This window comes from Trachurus japonicus, chromosome 8 (assembly GCF_045865225.1).
Source record: "Trachurus japonicus isolate A0001 chromosome 8, Traja_1.0".
Classification (NCBI taxonomy): Eukaryota; Metazoa; Chordata; class Actinopteri; order Carangiformes; family Carangidae; genus Trachurus; species Trachurus japonicus.
In genome coordinates, this window is record NC_140914.1 from 33,859,300 (window position 1) to 33,881,572 (window position 22,273).

Genomic DNA, 22,273 nt, shown 5'->3' on the forward strand with positions numbered 1-22,273 from the left:
ATGCTTATAGCTGAGCTCTTTTAAGAACTTAAAACTTTACCTATTTTCTTTTATTTTACTTTTATTTGCTCTTGCTTTTAACTCTGTTTTTAGTGTTTTGTTTGTTTTTATTCTGTCTTATGCTTCTTTTTTAATGTTTTGTCTTTATGTAAAGCACATTGAGTTGCCTTGGTATGAAATGCGCTATATAAGTAAAGATGCCTTGCCTTGCCTTGATGCTGTTGTGTTGTTTCTCCTGGTTAGTTTGGCTCTGTAGCTCATGAGAAGAGCAGAACCAAGTCGCCACTAGTCCGCCTCTCATTTTACCAGTCCACTCCCTCCAGAGAGAGGCTTTGTTTTCACTTCTACTTCAGAACCATCACCAGGCACAGTTTGGTGTCCTGGTATTTATGGGCTGTTGTTTCCTGACACCAGACTGCTCCTGATGATGGTTTTAAAGCCAAACTCAAAAGCTTGGGCCCTGAAACAATAGCGCTCTCCTTTCATGGAGTAACCTTACACTTATACGTGCAAAACATCAGGCGGGTCTTCTTCCATCGCTAAACACTTCCTGACATGCCTGTACCACACTCAGTCCCAACCCACGGAGACCAAGCTTTAAAAAGGCTCATAAAAAATATTGTCACATTTAATAGATGCCTTAGTAATGTCCTAAAACATCTGGTCATTGTAGTTCTTAGCGAACATTAGTCAAACAGGAACAAATTGTTCATTTAAAAAAAACATTTTTTGGGGGGGGGATTTCAAGTGTGGATTAGATCACTTTCTGGTGTTTTGGTGAGTGTTTTCAGCAACAGACAGTTTATGTGGTACTGGGTTAAAATAAAAATTGTGAGTTCATTGGAACAAGTTGTGATTTAATAGTTTTAGACAACAATACATCTGGATTTTGATTTAAAAAAAATACAAAAATAAATGTCATTAGGATCAAGTCATTGTTGAAGATAAGGAGAGTATAAAATATCAGCAGCCTCATGACTCCAACAGTCATTTATCTTCTTGATGTGAATTCAAAAGTGTTATGTGTGTATGAGGGATCCTTCTGGTCCTGTATGAAGTGTACTGGGAATGACAGGCAGAGCGTGTTGTCCAGAGATTGACGGGAGAAATTGCAGCTGTGACTCACTCTGTGACACGCGGACCAGCTCGGCTACGTTCCACACCCCTGAAGTCACAAAGCAGTCCTGGAAACTCAAGTGGCCTGGGTTGAAAAAAAAAGAAAGAGAGAGAGAGAGAAAGGGAGAGAAACGTGTGTGAAAGCAGCACTGCAGGCTAGACGCATGTACCAAACATGCGTAAAATTACAGAGATACACATGAGACTCAATCATCAGTCCCCCCCCACACACACACACACATGCAGAGGGAGCTGAAAAACATATGTATGGTAAAGCCTGACACACTGCAGCAGCCATGTGTTTTCTATAAGATACAACAGGCCCTCGGTTTGAACATGTTCACAACATACACAACCAATCAGGTTCAACAAGGGAGTAGAATCACCACATACCTGGTTATACTGCACACTGTAATGTAGCTACAGACTATTGTGTGTTCTGAACCCGGTTTGTATAGTGTATGCACATGCAAATCAGAGCACATGTGTACAAGTGTATGATGACTAGTATTTGAGCAGTGATGCATACACACATCCTTGTGCTTCTATCCTTATAAGCACCTTCCTCTGAGTCCATTGATACAGCAACCTGAACCTTAAAAGGAAAAAAAATCTGTTTTCTTACTACGTGGGTGTTGGCCTCACATCTCTGATGACAGAGAGGGGAATCGCACTCAGTGACAAGAAACAAGTCTCTCTTGTTCCAGCGCTGGATGTTCATTGTTATGTATGATGGCTTTGCCAGGTGCAATACTAATAATGACCTTAAAGAGAAATGCCTGTGTGTTTTGCTCTTTAAAAGGCAGCTATACGGCCTGATTGTGACGTTGAGGAAAGCCAGGAGGCAGAAAACGTTTTTCTATTGTAAACAATGTGATTTTCATTGAGTGTGAGTCCTCTCTGTCACAGTAAGGATAAGGTACGGATCCCTCCCAGTGCTGGGGAAACATCTACATCTAAGATCTTTGGTGAATTGACTCTATCCGTTGTGATTACATTGTAATTCACCAAAAGTGGCTGATGAGATGGCTGGAATATGGTGACACTGCTGCTACAGCCATGTAGCTGTGTTTGTGGAAAGAAACACAACACAATGAGACAGATTGGAAAGACGCTAACAGTTTAGCCGGATTAGTTAAATCACTTTATTTATATGGTGGAAGTTGGTCCACAAACTGTGATGGATGTTTACAGAGGGAAACCTTTCAACTTTTCAACTTTGCTTCAGCTTGCAAATAAGTTGATCTAAAACAGATAAAACCCATGTGATCATCTGAGCTCATATAATTCTTGCCCAATGGCTACCACATGGCTGAAACCATGTGTATCACTTTTTATTGTTACGTGTATTGAATGATGCGTTACTTATTTACTGTGTTTTTATATGATAATTTGAAAAGCCAAAGACAAAGTTCCACACTGATGACAATAAAGATTATTAATATTATTAAAACTGCAGTAATTATAAGGTCATTATTGCAGATAGGAGTGATGATCATCCTTTAAACCTACGTAATTTTAGCACTGAATCTAAACCTTAGAACATCTCATCTTGTCTTATAAACTCATTTTTGGCTGCATACCTGTCTGAATTGCTGCACTGCATTTATTAAGTCTACATCCGAGGTGTTTATGGAACATTGGTAAGTTCAAATGCCTAACAACAGCCTGCATGTGAGGCATTAAAGGGATAGTTCAACATTTTGGCAAATTGGCCCATTGCCATAATCCCTATAGTCATAGCAGTAGGTTCGTTACCTTTATTTGTCGGTGCAAGCTATTTTTAGAACAATGGAGCAGAGCCGTGAGCTGCTCAGAGCTACGCTACAGAGGCTAATGGGATCTCGGTGAATGTGCAGGTCACAACTTGTCCACGAGAGAATTTTGGAGTTGTTGGATTGTGTATTTGATGAGTTTTATTAGGGAAACCAAGAAATTCCATGAGCCTCTGTAGCGTAGCTCTGAGCAGCTTGTGGCTCTGCTCCGCCGTTAAAGGTAACGAACCAACTGCTAAAACTATAGGGATTATGGCCATGGGCCAACTTGCCAAAATGTTGAACTATCCCTTTAAGGTAAATATCAGTATCTACCAATACCCTTCACTGTAAGGTGTTTAGGGAACTTCAGTAAATTGTTGTGTTTACTGACAGCCCCCATGCGAGGTGTTCAGGGGACATCTGTAAATGATAGCTACAGAGAATGTGTGTTGCCCTCCCTCTCGCTCTAAACTGAGATCAATGTGGACTGTGCGTTCGCATGCACATTTGGTCTCACATTGCACCACCCACCACCACAGCTAAATCCCCGGCCTGTGGGAAACACCGCTCACATCGGTCCAACTTCAACCAGCTATAATCAATATTTTCATATTCATGATGGATCACATGACCGCTGGCATGAGAAAGGAGTCATTCATAGTGATGGACTTCCAAAGAGCTATCACGTGACTGTGCGGTGCTTTCCCTTCTTGTAACTTGTTGTAGCGTTCCAGCCCCCTTGCTTTACTGGTCACCTCTCTCATCAGTGTTAATTATCTTTATCATCAGGCTGCTGTTCTCAATGAGAAATGCTCCAACAGTTCCCTCTGCGTGATAACCTCCGCCCCCGAAGCAAGGGCAGATTAAGTTTGCAGCTGGCTGAACATAGCGGAGTGTTTATCAGATAAACATCCAGCTAGTTTTCTCAGGAGCTGGTGGAGACCAAAAGCAGAGCTAATGCTGCTCTGTATATATGTACATGTGAATTAATTCATGTTTGCTAACATTAGCAACAAACGCTTCAAACATATGTGTAAAGTTTTTTGTTTTTTGTGTGTGTTCCCCCAAATAAAGTTAGTTAAAAGAATAGTTCACCCAAAATTGAAATTGCACTCATTATCTACTCCCCCTCATGTGGACTAAGGGCTGGGAGAAGTTTCAGAGTCCTCCGTGGCTTCTCTGAGTTACAGGGGGTCTCGGCATAGCAGTGTGTCAATAACGGTTGCAAATGGGCCGGCATCAGTGCGATTACTGACGCCGGCACAAATCTCGCGAGATTTGGACAGACCAGGAAGAGGAGCTTCCGCTACAAACAAGCTTGAAATATAGACTTATTTCATTTTTTTTCGGAACAATTTCGCATTTTGGGGCTTCAATACAAGACGGACATTACATACGAGCAGCATGGAGGTTATTTGGATGTTTTTTGGTGTGTCTTTTTGTTACGAAGAAAAGTGGTATCCATTCTCAACTGTCATATGGACATGCAGTGCTGCAAGGAGCCCCGCTGTAAGTCAGAGAAGCCACGGAGGACTCTGAAACTTCTCCTAGCCCTTAGTCGACATGAGGGTGAGTAGATAATGAGTGAAATTTCAATTTTGAGTGAACTATCCCTTTAAACATGTGACATTGTACTGGTGGTGTGTATATAAAGGATGTCCTTAGCTCCAGGGTTGAGTGAATTTAAAATCCACACCCTTCCTCCCTCCCTTCATTTCATAACTCTCTCCATCTGTCCATCACTTCTCTCCTCCCTGTTCTCTTCACTCCGCTTTTTTTTCACTCCCTCCATTTTCCTCCTCCTGTTCTCTCTCTCACTCTTTCTCTCCCTCTGTCTCTGCCCGGGGTTAACCACAGCGGGGACAGCGCATGAGGTCAGTGCTCAGCTCGGCAGCGGCCATGTGGTTCCCATCTTCCAATAACGTCAGTGTGATTTATGAGTGGCCCGCCACAATCCCAGCACAACCCCCACGCTACAGTACCATCAGCTCTCCTTACCATAATAAACTTAGACCCAACTCTGCTGGGACGCACTCACACACAGAGAGGCCTGTGTGCAGGGCCAGCGTGTATATAGACTGTACATGCACATGTGTTCCTGTCTGGATTCATGTGACTGCACGTATGCACAGGTATGACAGACCTTTTCCCTGCACGGTCCACGGCGCAAAAAAGAGAAGACACTCGACTTACCATTTGGTGGGGGCTTGACGTCTGTGTCTCCTTGCTGGTTTGAGTTGTCTGATTGTCCTGATTGTTCTGAAAGATAGAAGAAGAAAAAAGAGAGAGGGAGATGGTTAGTCAGGTGGACAGATGTCTGGACACTGCTCAAGGTGAGGGGGCAGGCGAGCATGAGAGGGAACGGGATGGGAAATGGCGCCTTCTTTCATTCTTTCCACTGAGGAGAGACAGACGTGGGCCTGAGATTAAAGATGGGTGCATATTTCTGTTCAGGTTGAAGCTCAGTTGAAAGTCATAAAATGGCAAATCACAAGGTTAATATCCTGACTTCTGGATCCTGTCACGGTGGGAAAATCATTTTTCCAACTTTTTCAAAAAGCAGAATTCAGCCGTTTGCCGTCTTGTCTCTTTTCTTTTTTGCTTACGAAGCTCTTTTCTCCGTTTTAATCCCTCTCTTTCAGGGACTCCAACCCACTCATGTACATACAGTATTTTAGTTAAGGCCTCAGACGGTGGACAGATCCCAGGAAACCACAGCATCTCCACATCTACCTTGGAAATTGAAGGGTAATTCAGAAATATCCAGTCTTGGGCTCTGAGCATTGTTTGGATTGAACCTCCAACGTGTGTTTACTTCAACAAAAGTACCTTTATTTCTGGGACTCGCACGCACATTCTCTATCATAAACCATTTTTTTCAGTGAAGGCCTTTGACAGTGCAGGTTGGGTAAACTGGTCCCACGAAATCTCAGCTTCCTCACTGTTGACTCATAAAATGTGCATTTATAGTTTCAGGACATTTTTGTGTTTGCTTCACTTCCCTCTCCTTCTATTCACTTTTTTTTTTTCCCCTCGCGCTCTGACACAGCCAGTATTTAAGCTCAGGCACTAAGGCAGTCAAGTGCTAGAGGTCCCGGGAGAGCTGGGCTTCTCCGGTGTTGACTTGTAAGTTGAGGCCGACTTGTTGAATGTGCTTTTTTTGGGGTGCTAGGTATTGTTTGGATTGCACCTCCTGCGTGTGTTTACCTTGACATGTATAGGGGCAGAGAGCTGCCTCCAGATAGAGTTTGGTTTGGCCCACTGGCTGCCATTCTTCTTCAAATGCGTAATGCAGCCTTGTAGGGTTTTATGGTTGTATCATATATACCATTCAGGCCAATTACCCCCACAGCACTTGAGGCTTTAAGGCCATCCAGGGCCAAGTGTCCCCTCGCCAGAACGCGGCCCCCTTTGCAGCCGGCGCTAGGCCCCCCAATCTCAACATCTTCCCCCAATCAGCGTCCTAATCTTGGGTGGCATTAGTGCGCTACGTGCCAGCAAACTGCTGCACTATTCACCCCTGTCTGTCCGCTGCCAAGACCAAGAAAACAAAAAAAAGAGACAAACAAAATCACCTCATCACTCTGGGTCGGAAAAAAAGAAGGAGGGAAAACACTGGGATAGAGTTTCTTCTCTCTCTCTCTCGCAACACTCATCCCTCAATCTGCGGGAGTGAGAGTCCATCTTCACGTCTTTTCCCCCTCACTTCCTCTCACACTCGTTCTGTCTCTCTGCTTCTCTTTCTCTCTCGTGCTGTCGCTCTGTGGAATCCTGGCAGCCATCTTAGCGCTTGGCAGCCATCTTAGCTTTGGCGGTACCCATGCATTCCTGCTAGCTGACGGCACACCCACACACGCGCACACACACACACACACACACACACACACACACACATACAAACGCTTTGCTAGAGCACACACACACACACACACACTCCCTCTCTCTCAGAGACCCAACGGTCTTAAAGATAAAAAGACCTACAGAGGATATGCAATGCTAATGGAGTGAGGATAAAACCACTGGGATGTTTGTCTTCAGTCCTGTGTGTGTTGAGTTGTCAGCTCTGACGGCGCGTTACCGACTGAACCGGTTACAATAAAAAGACCAGAGATGATCCCACATACGAGTCTCCCTCATAAAGTCATAGACCGGACGAGGCGGGGTTAAAGGTGACTGAATGGGAGCGATGAAGGCCGCGGCCTCCCGCCACGCCGCCGCTAGCTCCGACCGTCTTCATCCTCACTCCCGTTATGAAACTGTTCAAACCTGCATGCCTCTCCTCTAGGCCGCTTTCCAAGCCAAAAAAAAAATCCAGTGCCTAGTTGTCATGACAACAGGGATGGCACACCACTGTTAAAGTCCCTAATGATGAGTGGTTGTTGAAGCCTGTGTGTGCATATGTGACGCTGTTTGGCCTAGCAATTAGTTCGAATGAAGATAATAATATAGCCCACTGGCATGGGCTCAATGTGTTGTTTTGTTTAAGTATTTCTTGGCACGGCGCAGACCGGCGGGCGCCGCGCTACACTGTAATGAGGTTGACTTTTTACTATATCAGTCTTTTTTTTTTTGCATTTTAAGGTGTTAAATCCATTCCAGTTAGATTATTAACCACATTTTCAAACACAGCTTTCATACGTTTTTTCCTTTTCTTGGCAAAAAATGTGAGCAGGAGCCGTTGTCTCAAAGTTATTAGAGGTATAATGCCTGGCTGCTCTACCACACTCCACAGTTAACTGGAATTTGTGAAAGGTGGGCACCATCATTGACTGTGTGAGATGGGTTGTGGTGAAGGTCATACCGGTTTTTTGAGACAGTGATTCTAGTCAGTCACATGGATCTTATTGATCATTCCATCCATTAAACTAATGTCTGTACGTGAGAAGAACAATCTTTGTAATTTTTCGTTTTAACCCTTTAATTATGTCTTGGCTCCTGGTCTGCGCTGCCTGTGTCTACAACATACACATGGACTGTTGACTATGGGGTGCCATCTAAAGGCTCATCATTTATTTCTAATAATGGAGGATCAGGATTGGAAAACGAGCATTAATCCCAGACATGTCCAAACTATTCCACAAAGGGCCGTGTGGCTGCAGGTTTTTGTTCCAACCAATCAAGAGCACATAGTTTGACCTATCAGCTGTCTGAAGACTGAGATCAGTTAATTAAAGGGGAACTATGCAAGTCCGGTCGCTTTTCCGATGCTTTGCTAACCCTCTGCCTGGCCATGTGCATTTGTTTACAATGAAGCTGGCAAAAAATCAATAAATGGAGTGGTGAATAATGTTATATAACAAATATGATGTTACGACACGACGTGTGTATTTGTGTCGTCTTAATCGTCATAAACAAAAGATTGTGGGTTAGGAAGTGTGTTTGTGTCGCGGTGCGCAGAGAGGAGAGCTGTCACTTATAACAAGCCACAAGTCATGTAGTTAACTATCACAACTTTATCACAATTAGTCCGGAGCTTTTTAATTAAGGTAAAGAATGTAGCATAGCCACGGGATAAATCCTGCTTAGTTCCTTTATAAATGAGTCAGGTCTGGTGTGCTGCTGATTGGTTGGAAAGAAAACCTGCAGCCACATTATATTAGGGCTGGACGATTAATCGAATTTTGATCGTGATTACGATTTTGGCTTCTCACGATCATAAAAACACTGTAATCGAAGAAAAACGATTATTTTTTTGTCTATTGGTGTTTTATTCTGAAAAACGCACATGCGCGCTTCCGCCCCCGCGCCTGCACTGCACTCCTCTCTCAGTTAATGCTGTGGACGAGTCCACTCATGTGTTGACGGCGGCGTTTAAAAATCAGCGCCAGTGAAGAGAGAGCAGCGGCCACCGCTCAGGACGAATGAACGGGAAATAATAATTTAAAACACTCGCTCGTCTCCTCAAAGCGGCCGCACAACAACAACCCTCCTCCTCCTCTTCCTGTTCCCTACGGGCCGTAGGCTACATGTGCATATGTTTACAAAGCAATCTGTAGAGCGACGGATAACGTTATACGATGTTACGACGTGTATTTGTGTAGTTTAATCTGTCATAAACAAGAGATCATTTATGGGGCGCGTCAAAAAAAAAAGAAAAAAAAAAGTTATGGGGTGCGTTTGTGACGAGAGCTGGGACAGCGCAGCGGGGCGGAGGCTCTGATCTTCCCAGGTTGGATTTCATTCCAGAGACGCAATAAGCGACACACACGGAAGCAGAGAGCCTCCATTCTCCCTCTTAATAAGTTAAACCATGACAATTACTCCAAATCTGTTTATTCAAGGTAAAAATGTAGAAAAGTTCAGCTAAACACCCTGTATAGTTTCTGCTGCTGGATCATAAAACAATTTTAAATTAATTTTGAATAAATATTTAAAATTATAAACTTAAAAACCTTAAACACACATTGGCACTGTTTATTTAAGGTAATAATGTAGCATGGTCAAGCTATAAATCCTGCATAGTCCCCCCCCCCCCCGCATAATCTTGTAAATAATCGTGTAAATAATCGTGATTTCAATATTGACCAAAATAATCGTGATTATGATTTTTGCAATAATCGTCCAGCCCTACATTATATGATTATATGATTCATATATTAAACATATAATCATTTGTTTTTGGGGGTCATTGCTAATGTGTTAGCAAACATCTGTCTAGAAGTTACAAAGTAACATTATAGTTTTCAAGTTCCCTGACAGATATAAGTCCAATTTGATCTCTGTTTTTGGTCTCCACCCTGCTAGTGAGGAGAATATGACTCTTTGCTGTAGCTCAAAAAGATGTCATGTTCACAAGCTAACTGCTCTCTGTATTTTACAGCTGTTTAGTCCTGTGCAGGTGGTGTGGAGTGAGCTTTTGTTTTCATCATGAGCAACAGCTGAGCATAGAAATGAGAGTGAACCAAGTCAGATAAGTTGTAAAGTGGAAAAGCTAAAACAATGAGCTAAACGATAGCGATGGTATCTAGTATGAACTGCAGTGAAGTGGTTTGTTACTGTGATTGATGATATGACTGACTTGTCACTGCAGCTTTCAGGTGTATTTATTTATTTTCACACGCTGACAACCTCAGCTTTGTCCTTTCCATAGTTCATCCCTCTACTCTGTGTCAGTACGGAACAAAAGCTAAACTTCAAACCACCACTGGACCTCAGAAGAAGAGGCTTAATCCTTTGAGTGTGCTTCACATATATGACCACATGGCCAGTTCTGTGTTGACGGTGCCTCCTGCCACCATTTTTTCATTCTTTTGCAGTCAGTGAAAAAACAAACTCAAGTGTGAGGCCACCTACTGCTGTGTGGAATGCACAGATAAAATAATGAGACTCTAGGGGGGAAGTCATAAGTACATGCTGATATAGATGCTAATGTGACATGTTTATTTGCACCTAGGGCAGCAGACAAGTCAGCATTAGTGATGAGTAAATGAAAGGCAGATGGTGTCAGAGGTACTGACAGGCTCTCGCTGAGTGACTGCAGGTGCACAGCTTTGTCTTTACAGGAGCACATGCATCTTGTCATGTGTCATGACTTTGGAAAGATACCTACATTTCTGCAATGGGATAAGGTATCTGTCTATTGTAAACCTGCTATGAGGTCAGTATTACATCTGTTTTTGTAACTGCTGCTACTCATGTCTGACTATGGTTAGATGTGTTTTTAATATTTTGATATTGATATATTTGAATTGATTTCTTATTGTTGGTTTTATTTTATAGTTATTGTTATAACCATGTTTGACGACTCATTTTCAGTCTTCTGTAAAAATGTTTGTCTCTGTTGTTCTCTAGACAATCTGCTACTGCTCTGGAAAACATAACAAACATCTATTTCTATTTCTTTTACTTTATTCTTATACCATGGCTTGTAGTTTTTCATGTGCATTCCTGGTTATACCTATTGATAAATTTACAACACGTGTGTGTGTCTCTGTATATGTTCTATAGGCAAGGCAAGGCAATTTTATTTGTATAGCCTGTTTTTTACAAACACTTCGTCTCAAAGGGCTTTACATGGCATCATAACAACATCCTCTGTCCTTAGACCCTCACATCGACTGAGGAAAAACTCCATGGAAAACCCTTTTAACAGGGAAAAATCGGAGAAACCTCAGGGTGAGCAACAGAGGAGATTGCTTTCATGTCTATATACCGTGTGTGTGTCACCAGCAGTCTGACCTAGCTCTTAAAGGACTACAGTCTGATTTCCATACCATAGAACAATCTGTATTTAATCTTAAATTAACACTTAATCCAAAAATATTCACAAGATTGCTTTCATCCTTGCCATTATACAGTGGTATCTCAACAGTAGACGGGACTCAAATTGAGAGAATTTCAAATTACAAATATTTGGGCATTTGGTTAGATGACAAATTGTCTTTTAAAACTCATATTTCTGAACTGACCAAGAAACTTTTTTCTTTCTTTTTTTTGACTTTTTGCCTTTATTTGATAGCACACAGTTGAGACAGACAGGAAAGATGGAGGCAGAGAGAGGGGGAATGACATGCAGGAAAGGGCTGCCCGACGCGGGATTCGAACGGGAGGCGCCTGTGGTGAGGACTGTAGCCTCTACATGGGGCAGCCGCTTTACCTACTGCGCCACGCACCGCGCCCGACCAAGAAACTTAAGGGAAAATGATCTTTCTTTTATCGTAATAGAGCTTGTCTGACAATAGAATGTAGAAAAGAACTTGTTCAGGCTGTTTTCTTATCTGCACTCGATTACGGTAATGTCATTTACATGCATGCCGCTCATTTTATTACTGGAGATGTGTTCCCAACCCATCACTGTGTTCTTTATAATAAGGTTGGATGGCCATCCTTAAGTATAAGGAGGGAACAACATTGCATGGTTTTTATTTACAAAGCCTACTTGAAATTTTACCTGTTTACCAGCTTAATCTCACTTAGAATTTGTAACTTGCACACTCATTCACAAGATACCTCGGTTTTACAAACTCCTAGTATCAGGACAGAATTGGGGAAGACTACCTTTCAGTTTTATGCCCCCCAAAAGTGAAATAATCTACAAAGCGGTCAGAAACTGGATCATCTATTTTTTTTAGATAGCTTCAAAACCTTACTATCAACTGTTCTACAGCCTGTATGTAATTGTTGATTATGATTTGGAGTGTATTTGTATATTGTATAATTGTGTTTTTGTAATCAGGGCGTCATTGAAAAAGAGAGCTCGCTCTCAATTGACCTTCCCTGAATAAATAAAGGTGAAATTAAATGAAAAAATTCATGTAAAGACACACTAGTATATTGTGTGTATGTTTCCACAGTAAGGGCCCATAGGTGTGTGTGTGTGGGGATGTGGGGAGGCGCTGCATCAAAACAACAAGAGATGCTGTTATTGTGAACAATAGAGAGGCAATGTATTATTATTATTATTATTGTTATTATTATCATCCCTCCGTTGCTGCTGGTGCTCGGTGGACCAGCAGCTGCCAACAGGCCACTCATCCCCACAGGACACACACCTACAAAACACACACACACACACACACACACACGGCTGTGGTATATGGAAGCACATTTATTAGCGTGTTGGTTCAAATGCCTGCATGTGCACACGCCAAACATGGATACACATGCTTCCAAAGCACAAACATGTTCTTACGCACACACAAACACACACACGTTTAAACACAGATGAATCACCCTTATCTCCTGCGCACAGTCGCCCCAAGGCCGCCCCCCCCCCCCTGCACACGCCACACACCCCGCCTGAGATAATAGAGCACAGGCACACACACACGGGCCATCAAATATACCATGCCATCGCTCTAATCACACACACACACACACACACACACACACACACACACACACACACACACACAGAGTGAGTTCATGTGGTTTGGTCAGTATACAGTCTCTGCTGATACACTCCTGCAGTGTGTACACACAAGTTAACACTGCTTATACATTTGTCACACTGCAGATGCAGACAGAGGCTAATAACTCACACCCAGGCTAATGTACACACACTCAGACTCACACTTACTTAATCACACTATTCATCATACACACAGACGCCGCGCCGCGTACACACAAGTGCAAATCATTTAGAGACACTTGAATGTAAAATGACATACACATGCTGGCTGGCCTGCTACACTAGGCGTCCGTCCACCGCCGCTGCTAATGGACTCATTTACCGCGCGCATATTCATATACGAGTGCGCAGCGCACACTTTTGGCTAATTTACCGAACGGCTCAGAGTGTTTGTTTGTGCATCACAAGCGCACATGAGCAAACAGGCTCTCTGCAATCTAATGTGCACTAAGTGAAGGCGCTGCTGTTGTGATTTTTCAGGCTGACGACAGACTATAAAATCAACATCACCAGTTCAACGCTGGAGATAAAACATCAAAGCTTTGGCTGTTAAACTTAGAATAACTCAAAACCTTCTCTTTCTCATGTTCCTTTAAACTTGGACGCCACATTTCTGTCTATGGACAAATTGTCTTCACATGTCGGTACCAACACTTGTGTTACATGCATCCACAGTTTTATTTATCTGAGGAATAAAAAACACATTTATGCAAATAGACACACAACCTTTCAGCCAGAGTTGGAGGTGAGTAAAACACACGCACAAACACACACAACAGCTGTCCAGATGTAGCTAAAATATCTTAGACTTTTTAATGTGTAATGCTTCATCAGTTTGTGTGCGTGCGTGTGTGTGTGTGTGTGTGTGTGTGTGTGTGTGTGTGTGTGTGTGTGCGTGCGCTGTGGGGAGTTGTGCAAAGAGCAAAGTGCTTAAGCGCCACAGCCAACTGCTACTGTACAGTGAGTCTCCACACTGTGCAACAACAGCAGAGGATTTAAAGGATAATTCCAGTTTATCACAGCTTGGATTATTAGCTCATTATTCTGCTTGTTGTTTAGTTTTAGCCTCCTCTCTGTCAGTGATGCTAGAATCAGACTGACCAGTGGAACTGATGACAGGTGACAGGGAGGTTGTAAAACATGACAACATGTGTTTCTCTCTGTTTTCTGGACTTTTTTTTTTAAAGAACAAGATGTTACATGTGTGGATGGGAGCTTTAAGGAAATAATTTGACTTTTTTAGGAAATGTGTTTATTTAATGTCTTGTAATGATTTCAATAATTTCAGCACATCTATTAGCCTTGGATTTAAATGTTTTCCTGTGAGGGTGCACCTGTGTTATTACGTTGATGTGGTTGGGAAGACAATTCAATCAGTTTGAACTTGAACCTGAATATGGCTGATCACACCTGAACTACTTTTATGTATGAAAGCAGTTCATCAGAAAGCCTGAATTACAAATTTGGGACATGCAGTTTGAAAATGATGGGCATATATGGGGCAGAAAGACACAAAGAGAGGGAATGTTACTGAGGTGCATTATGGGAAGTGTAGGTTTACCGATTTCAAGTACTTCTTTAAACTTCTTATATGGGGAGGAGCAGCGGTTATCCACAGGTCAGCTCAGAGTCAACACGCCTCTGACCGACAGTAGGGCTGCAGCCTCCGCCCCGTGACCCCCGTGACTCGGCCTCTCCAGCCTCCGCCCTCTGAGCGCCGTGTCATTTAAGGATAGCTCCGCAGACACGGTTCACTTCACAGTCAAATGATAGGGGCCTCTTCCTCCGACTGGTGGACAACTCCACCACTGTTCTCCCCCTCTTCATCTCCGTCTCGCCTCTGCATCTGTGACCCCCCCCCACCCTCATACACACACACACACACACACACACACCGCTGCTCCTCAGCTGCCCTGACTTCACTCTCTATGACGAGTGGCGTTTTTAGGCGTTTTCGGATCCAACCCCCCACCCCCCGTCATTCCTGTCGGACTGTGGAGTTAGCAGCGGCGGCTCGGTCCCAGGCTCATGTGGGAATGCAGCTGTGGCGCTGTGTCCGTACATCCCTTGCCCAGATGTGATGTGGGCAGCCCCTGATTGAATTGCAGCGCGCATACGCAGACCCAGAATAATAAATACACTGTAGCGTGTGTGCACAGCTGCACGCCGACGGATGACGGATGTAAAGCAGGAGGCGCTCAGAGCCAACTGCACTGACTGACGCACACATATACACAGGACTGTATTTTGGTTTAAGTATATATGGCTGCGCTGTCTCACCCCCCCTCCCCCTTCAACCCCCCCTCCCACCTCCCCCATCCACCAGCCTCTGGATAAAGAAACCAAACAGCCTCCCCAATTGGGTTTCGCTTAAGAGGTTTATCAGTATGTTGCTAAACATTCTGACCTTTTTTTTAATCTTTAATGCGCTTAAAATGTTCCAAACCCTCCTAATCCCCACGGCTATCCCACACAGATGTTCACTCGGCTCTTTTATTGGACTTCATTTTATCTTTTTTTTTTCTTCTCCTTCTTCTTCTTCTTCTCCGACTCCTCCACCACCTCCTTCATCCTCTCCACGTCCTCCCCCCTCCAAACCCCTACGTTTTCATTTGCAGATTCATTTTCCAGTTTCCGAAAACTACTCATCGCCCTCCGATCAACCCCCCCACCCCCCACCCCACCTACCCACCGCCCCCTGTACTTCAATCTTTTTACAAGCAAATCTCATTCTGAGCTGGGTTTTTAAGCCAGCAGTTCTTATTGGACACTGCTGCAGCTGGGGAGGGCAGCAGTGGTACAGTATATCTGCCCTGTGAGTGACCCCCCCCCCCAACAAGGGCTGTGACGGGGGAGTGGGCGCTCTCTCCAAAAAAGGTGGCGGTGAATATTTCATGGGAATTTGTTTCATTAGATAGTGTACAGTGGAGTGTAACAGGATAATAACAGGGGACGTGATGAACAATGTGGTTATACAGTGTTCCTGCTGAGCAAATAGGACATGTGGAACAGCTGTTTCAGCTGCTGCAGTCACACTGACTCATCCACTTCAGCCGCTGCCCTCTCATTTACTTAGATTCTAACATGAACATGGATTCGCTTCTCTTTGTTCAGCCCCTGCAAGTACAGATCAAACCTGAGAGTGATCCACTGGGTTTGGTTTACACAGTTAAAAAAAAACAACAACTATACACACAATGACAACTGGTCTGCAGGCTGTGCACAGTGTGTCGCTATCACACTGCAGGGTGAGTCTGGGACCAATCAGATGTTATTGTCATGTAGAAGAACTGAAACATCTAAAGTGCTGAAACCTTTGGCACAACAGTTAATATACAAGGTTTATGTAGCTTTATTTTAAGTTTAAGTAACATTTAAATCAATAAATGAAACAAATGAACTATGGTAAAACTGGGTGCAGAACTTCTTATATTTGGAAACCTAACAAATATAGAAATACAGTTTAAACGTGTACGCTACCTCTACATTTTATTTATTAACTTTTTAAAAAATGGTATCAAGTTGTATTTAGATTTTTTCCTCCTTAAGATGTAGGAGAAATGATGATAAAAATGGCATAAATGACAAATAAAACAGAAACCCTCTTGAAATCTTTGTTTTTTCTTCAAAGACAGGAGATCAGGAGTATTCCCTCAAATGTGCATGTGGTGTGCCAACATGCTCCACCAACAGCGCAGGAGACGCTCTGCTTGTTAAGTTTACAGGTCTGAATGAGCTGATGGTAAAAACTGATTATCAGCTCCTCTCTCTGTTGGACACTGAGAGGACAAATAAAGCCGAAGGTGGGAATAAAAGTGAGAGGGGGGGGCACAGAACCTACCCAGATGGACTGATGGAAATAAACAATAAAAGTTCCACAGGTTGGTAGAGCGGCGTCTCGTCAGCGCGTGCTGTTGGGTTCAGCTCAGCCTGCGCTGCACCGTTGTGTTCTGGGCCCATTTGCTGTCAATGGAGCAGCTCCATCCTGCTCTCAAATCAAAAGACTCCAGTTTTCGAAAGATTGAAAGAATAACACTCAGGATTGTTCTGTTTTAGGATGGATTTTCCCTTCAGCTATTTTTGGCACTTTCCTGGGAAGTTTATTTGGCTTCTACATCCACACCCTACCTATTAAAACGGCAGCTTCGAATTCTGGCAATTCCTCTCGCACTATGGTGGTGTCAACAACAACAACAACCCAAAAAAAAAAAAAAAAAAAAAAGCAGTTCCAGGCTATTGGGCTCCCATGTTTCTGATGCACTGAAAAGCATCAATGAGAGCCCATATAATCAATCTTTGTTCCCACATTCAGTGCAAAAAGTGACAATAGTGCATCTCCATGTAGTTCAGTGAATGCCTGGTATGTAACTCCATGTGACAGCACAGCATGGGGCCATGTGATTAATTGTGAAATGTGTTTTCTATGCTGGTAGTGCTGAAGTGTGAACGTGTGGGCGTGAACTATAAATACGGTGCTTGGTGGCTATGGATGTGTGACTGTGTCTTCTATATGTTTATGATAGTGTATATGTGCAAAAATTTCTGGAGAGCACATGTTGAGGCGCAGTTGGAGATAAGCGTGTAAACATCTGTGACTGACAGGCTGAGCAGCCGAGTGTGGGAGGGAGAGACAGCGCTCTTTTATTAAAACACGTAAGCATGCGCGTGCGTCCGCAAGTGGAACGCTTTTTTTTTTTTGTTTGTTTCTTTTTTCGTGGGAGTATTTGCACGTGCACGCTCCCCGCGTCCATACAGTATGTGGGAAAGTTTGGTAAATTGAGAAAGATAATTCTGCATTAGATGCACATCTGTGTTTTTGTGTGTGTGTGTGTAAGCGTGAGTGTTTGTGTGTATATGTGTGTGTGTGTGTGTGTGTGTCTGGCCCGAGCCCTGTGCCAGCGAGGAGCAGGTGTGGGGAGGCAGCCCTGCGTTGCCCGTTGCCCATCTGCGTGGCCGTCTGTGTGCCGCCTGCGCCCTCTCTGTGCCAACGCCACACAGAGCCGGGGAGCCGGGGGGGGCGGGGGGGCCGGGGGGTGAGAGGAGGGTGAGAAGGGGTGAGAGGGGCCTAAAGGGAATCAACCATGGGAGAGAGAGGAGGGCAGGGGGTAGGAGGATGGAGCGGGGGGGCAGTTGGCTGGCTGCCCGCGTACCCCCCCCCCGCCCCTCCTGCCCTGTTTCTTTTATCTTTTATCTGTGCCTATGCTGATGAGCTGTGATGTACAGGGAGAGAGAGGAAGAGGGACACACAGAAAAATCTCTTTTTCCTGCACTGTGTGTTTTCAGGATAGTGAAAGCAAGTTTGTGTTAAAAAAAAAAAAACCTCCGCCAATACGAAGCTGTTGTTCAAAGCCGTGACTGACTTACCCTGATTTTGATTTCCCTCCTCTTATTTTAAACCTCTCTGCTGTCACACACACATACACACACACGTTCACATATGGGGGAGTGTCGTTGCTCCATTTGGCCAGCAGATGTCACTTGTTGGCAGTAGGGGCACAGCGCAGCAACACATGCTAAAGAAATCTGCCTCTCGCAGGGGGGAGAGAGAGAAGCAGTGGGAAAGATTTCAACAGGGCTGCCATGGCTTTAGCAAGAGGGGAGAGAGGGGAGGGGAGGGTGGGGGTGCTATCTTGCTTCAGTCAGAATTCCTCTCCACCTATCTGTGGCTCCAAAGACCTGACATCAACATTTTCTACATCAATCCTACAGTGTTTTTCACAACAGACATATTAGGATTTTTTTTTTTTAAAGAAACAAGAAGTTGATTTTCCATGTTCCCTCTTTCTGTGTTCCTGATCCCTGGAACATGTATGATAATACTCAGGGTCACAGCTGGCCTGACGACATGGACAATAAACATGTCCATCCAGCCTGTCTGTGTAGATTGAGTTTCATACAAACAGAAGTGAGTAGAAAATGTATAGAAGTGAGGTTCACAGCTCAGAGTGAAAGACATGAGCCACCCTGTGATATACAGTATGTGTGTGTGCGCATGTTTCGCTCTCTCTCTCTTGCTCCGTGTGTGTGTGTGTGTCAGGATCTGGGCACAAGTGGGAACGGGGATCATGTGATGCCAGTCTGTGCCAGGGAATGGGGAGAGAGAGACAGAGAAGGAGGACGGGGGAGGGAGTAATACAGGGAGAAAAGGCAAAAAAAAAAAAAAAGGATAGAGAGGCAGAAGAGAGAAATGGAGACAGGAAAAAGACAAAAAGAAGTAAATGAGAGAGAGTAAGAAAGAGAGGGGGGTGGTAGACTGAGAAAGAGGGATAAGAGGGTGAGGGAAAAGGAGGGGGGGCTTGAAGGGGGGGGGGGGGGGGGGGGTTGTAAGAGCTGTGGGAACAATTTGCCTAGCCAAGAAAGACGTGAGCAGAGAGAATAAAAGAAGGAATGAGAAAGAAAGAGAGACTTGTTGGCAGAGGGGTGGCAGAGGAGAGGAGAGGAGAGGAGAGTAGAGGAGGGGAGAGGAGAGGAGAGTAGAGGAGAGGAGAGGAGGGGAGAGGAGAGGAGAGGAGAGGAGAGGAGAGGAGAGAGGAGAGGAGAGGAGAGGAGAGGAGAGGAGAGGAGAGGAGAGGTGAGGAGGGGAGAGGGGGGCTGAAGGCAGCGTACAGTGGGCACCAGCTCGGGAGCAGACATGATCAAACCCAGCTCTACGGGGGAGACGAGGGAAAAGCAAACACACACATCCAGCTCAGCCACAGTCACAGTCTCATACACTGCTGCAGGTCTATCACTCACACAGAGACCATGCTGACCTGCCACTCAAACCACCACTGTGTGTGTGTGTGTGTGTGTGTGTGTGTGTGTGCTGCTGCAGGGAATAAACAGGGAGCAGAGAGCACGACCCTGTGACCTTTTGGCTAAGTGTGTTATCACCACTCAGTGTCAGCTCCCTCAGGACAAACTCTCAGCTCACAGTGGACAAGTTCATGTTGCTCTCAGAGAAAGTGGTACAATTATTATACGACAGACAAAGCAGCCTGTAATTCACTCTCCATCAACTGGGCAGTGGTACTGAATGAATTGGTTTGAAGCTTTTAAAAGCTGCAATAGCCTAATCAATATTCCTATTTTTACCAGTGGATCAAATGCACTGTGTTAGGTCAAAGATATATTTCAAGTGAGGAAATCTGACTGTTTTACAACCTGACTTCAGATCTCCTTTGAAGAAACTTTTAGCATCATTTCTTTTGCTTTTCTGGCCTTTAATTTTACTGTTTGAGCCCAACGTTTTAAAACGCACAGCACACAACCATCACTATATGGTTTATTGGTGTATAATCTTATTTACAGTACTGCAGTAGTGTATGAGGCATCTAACATCGTATATCAGCATTTTCACTGTGTAACTTCCAGTAAACATAATGCACATACACATCATACATAAAGAGAAAAGCATTGTGTCACTCTTCTCAAAATTTTAAAGTTGTTGACAAAGTTTTATTCCAATTACAAGACAATATTGTTTGCATCACACTCCTCATTTACACCAGCAGGCCGTCGGTCTGGTCCGGCCTGGGCCAGAAAACACTAACGATTTATTTTGGGTTTGTGAACTATGCAAATAAATGCTCCCAAATCTATCTAGGGCTTGGAGGACGTGTTTTATGAGGGTTGTAAAACTCCACACAAACACATAAAGCAGGCCTGTAAAAATAATGTGCGCTCTGCATAAATGCTCATTTGGACTAATGAATTAGGGGAACGATGAATGGCTGCGTAAAACTCCACATCCTCCCTGGGTGATGCCAGCGGAGGTAGAAATGTATGATGACTGCATGTCGGTTTTTCTGCGCATGTATAGGTGTGTGTGTGTGTGTGTGTCCACTGGAGGAGGGGTGAGTGTGTTTGTTTTTTGTTTGTGTGTGTGTGAGTGCGTGCATCTCAGCAACTCCTTTGTGCAGCTCGTGCGGCTCATCCTCAACCTTTCAGACCGGTGTCAAACCAGGACACTGAGTGAAAAGCTCCAGCAGAGATGATCCGGGATGATACACGCAAACTAGACCACACACACACATGCACATTTACTTGGTACTTTTGGATAAATATTGAAATACAAATAATAAAAAAATATATAGTAATGGACATAGACTTGCTTTCATTGCCTGGAGACTGACCCAAACATCAGCTTTTTCCCAAGTGGGGATGTGGCTTTTGCCCCCAGTTAACTTGTATTAAGTCTGAAATTTGTCATGAAAAGTAACTTAAGTCAGGCCCGCCCACACACACACACACACACACACACACACACTCACACACACACACACACACGTGGATGCACTAACATCAACTTGTGTTCCAGCAACTTGGGAGCTGATCTGCCTGCATCCTCCTGAGATGGTGGGGGCTTTCCCAAGTAAACTGGGTGTCCAAAAAAACAGTGTTTCTGGGGGAATGAAGCGCCAGCTCCACATACCTACAGCATGAACCACAGATTTATTCTTTCAGCTGACACAAAGAAGTAAAGAAGAGCAGGAGGAGGAGGAGGAGGAGGAGGAGGAGGAAGAGATAGGCAGAGGGAGAAAGAGATGGAGAGTAGCAGATGAGGCCTGAGAAAAAACAATCAGCCAAATGAGGGCACAGATAGAAAGGCAACCTTTGACCACCAGCTGTCTGGGAGTCACCGCCCAGCCGCATTTGTCAGTCTGTGTCCCCAGATGAACCCGGCCCAAGGGTCAATGGCTCCCAGCACAGCCGTGTGTTTGTGAGCTTCATTTCCATGTGTGCACGCGCGCACACTCGCGCGCGCATTAGTAGAGTCTTCCAGTGTTTGTGTGCATGCCCGGTGCATACGAGCCGTCTGCTATCTGTGTCAAAGCTGGCTTTATCTCTCAGGCAGATAAGGTGAGTAAACAACCGCCCAGGCCTTCCTGTGTCTGACATGCTAGGTGATAAATGCAACCAGCCCCCCCCCCCCCCTCCCTCCTCCGGTATCAGGCCCGGGGCACTGGGGCAAACCATTCAGGCGAGTCCCAGGCCTGAGAGAGAGACCGTCCTCCGGGTCAACTACAGTGAATACAATCCTTATTGTTCTGCCTGACCAGTGGAGTTCAGTTTGCTGCATCATATACAGTATGAGCTGCTGCTTTACATCACAAGTGAATCAAACATACATGTCGGACATATGGGATTAGCCTAGTTCGGACAGCTTATGGCTCCACTCAGGCTCTCCCTCGGTCAAGCTGATAATTGGAGATTTATTCCAGCCATCTATCAATCCATCTATTAACTTATTAACCCAGATAAAAGCTTTAAACCCGTCCTTCCTCACTCTCATCAGAATCAACACGGCGAAAAGAGATTAAACATGTGCCAATCCACTTAGCGAGTTCCAAAAAAAAAAAAAAAATCATACTCATCAATAAGCATCACTGACCTCAGCCTTATTATCTCTGAATGCAGCCTCTGTGAGCTCAAGTGACGCTCTTTAAAATCTGACCTTGTTTTAAAAAAGCTGACGTACTGAGAGCGAACAAAGGAGAGAAAAAGCAGCAAGGAAATAAAATGTAGATATGTTTTTCATGCAGTAAAGTGAGGAAAGAGGTTTTTTTAT

General features: G+C 44.3%; 1 protein-coding gene across 50 annotated transcripts in view; it reads right to left on the reverse strand.

Annotated features, from left to right (window-relative positions):
• Positions 1–22,273, reverse strand: part of nfixb (nuclear factor I/Xb) — a 145,699-nt gene that overhangs the window by 24,222 nt on the left and 99,204 nt on the right. For all 50 annotated transcript variants that reach the window (XM_085785283.1, XM_085785302.1, XM_085785309.1 and 47 more), the window contains 2 exons: positions 5,067–5,132; positions 1,127–1,201 (listed from right to left, as the gene is read on the reverse strand). In XM_085785283.1, the coding sequence (XP_085641409.1) occupies positions 1,127–1,201; positions 5,067–5,132 (141 nt within the window). The remainder of the gene's footprint in view (positions 1–1,126; positions 1,202–5,066; positions 5,133–22,273) is intronic.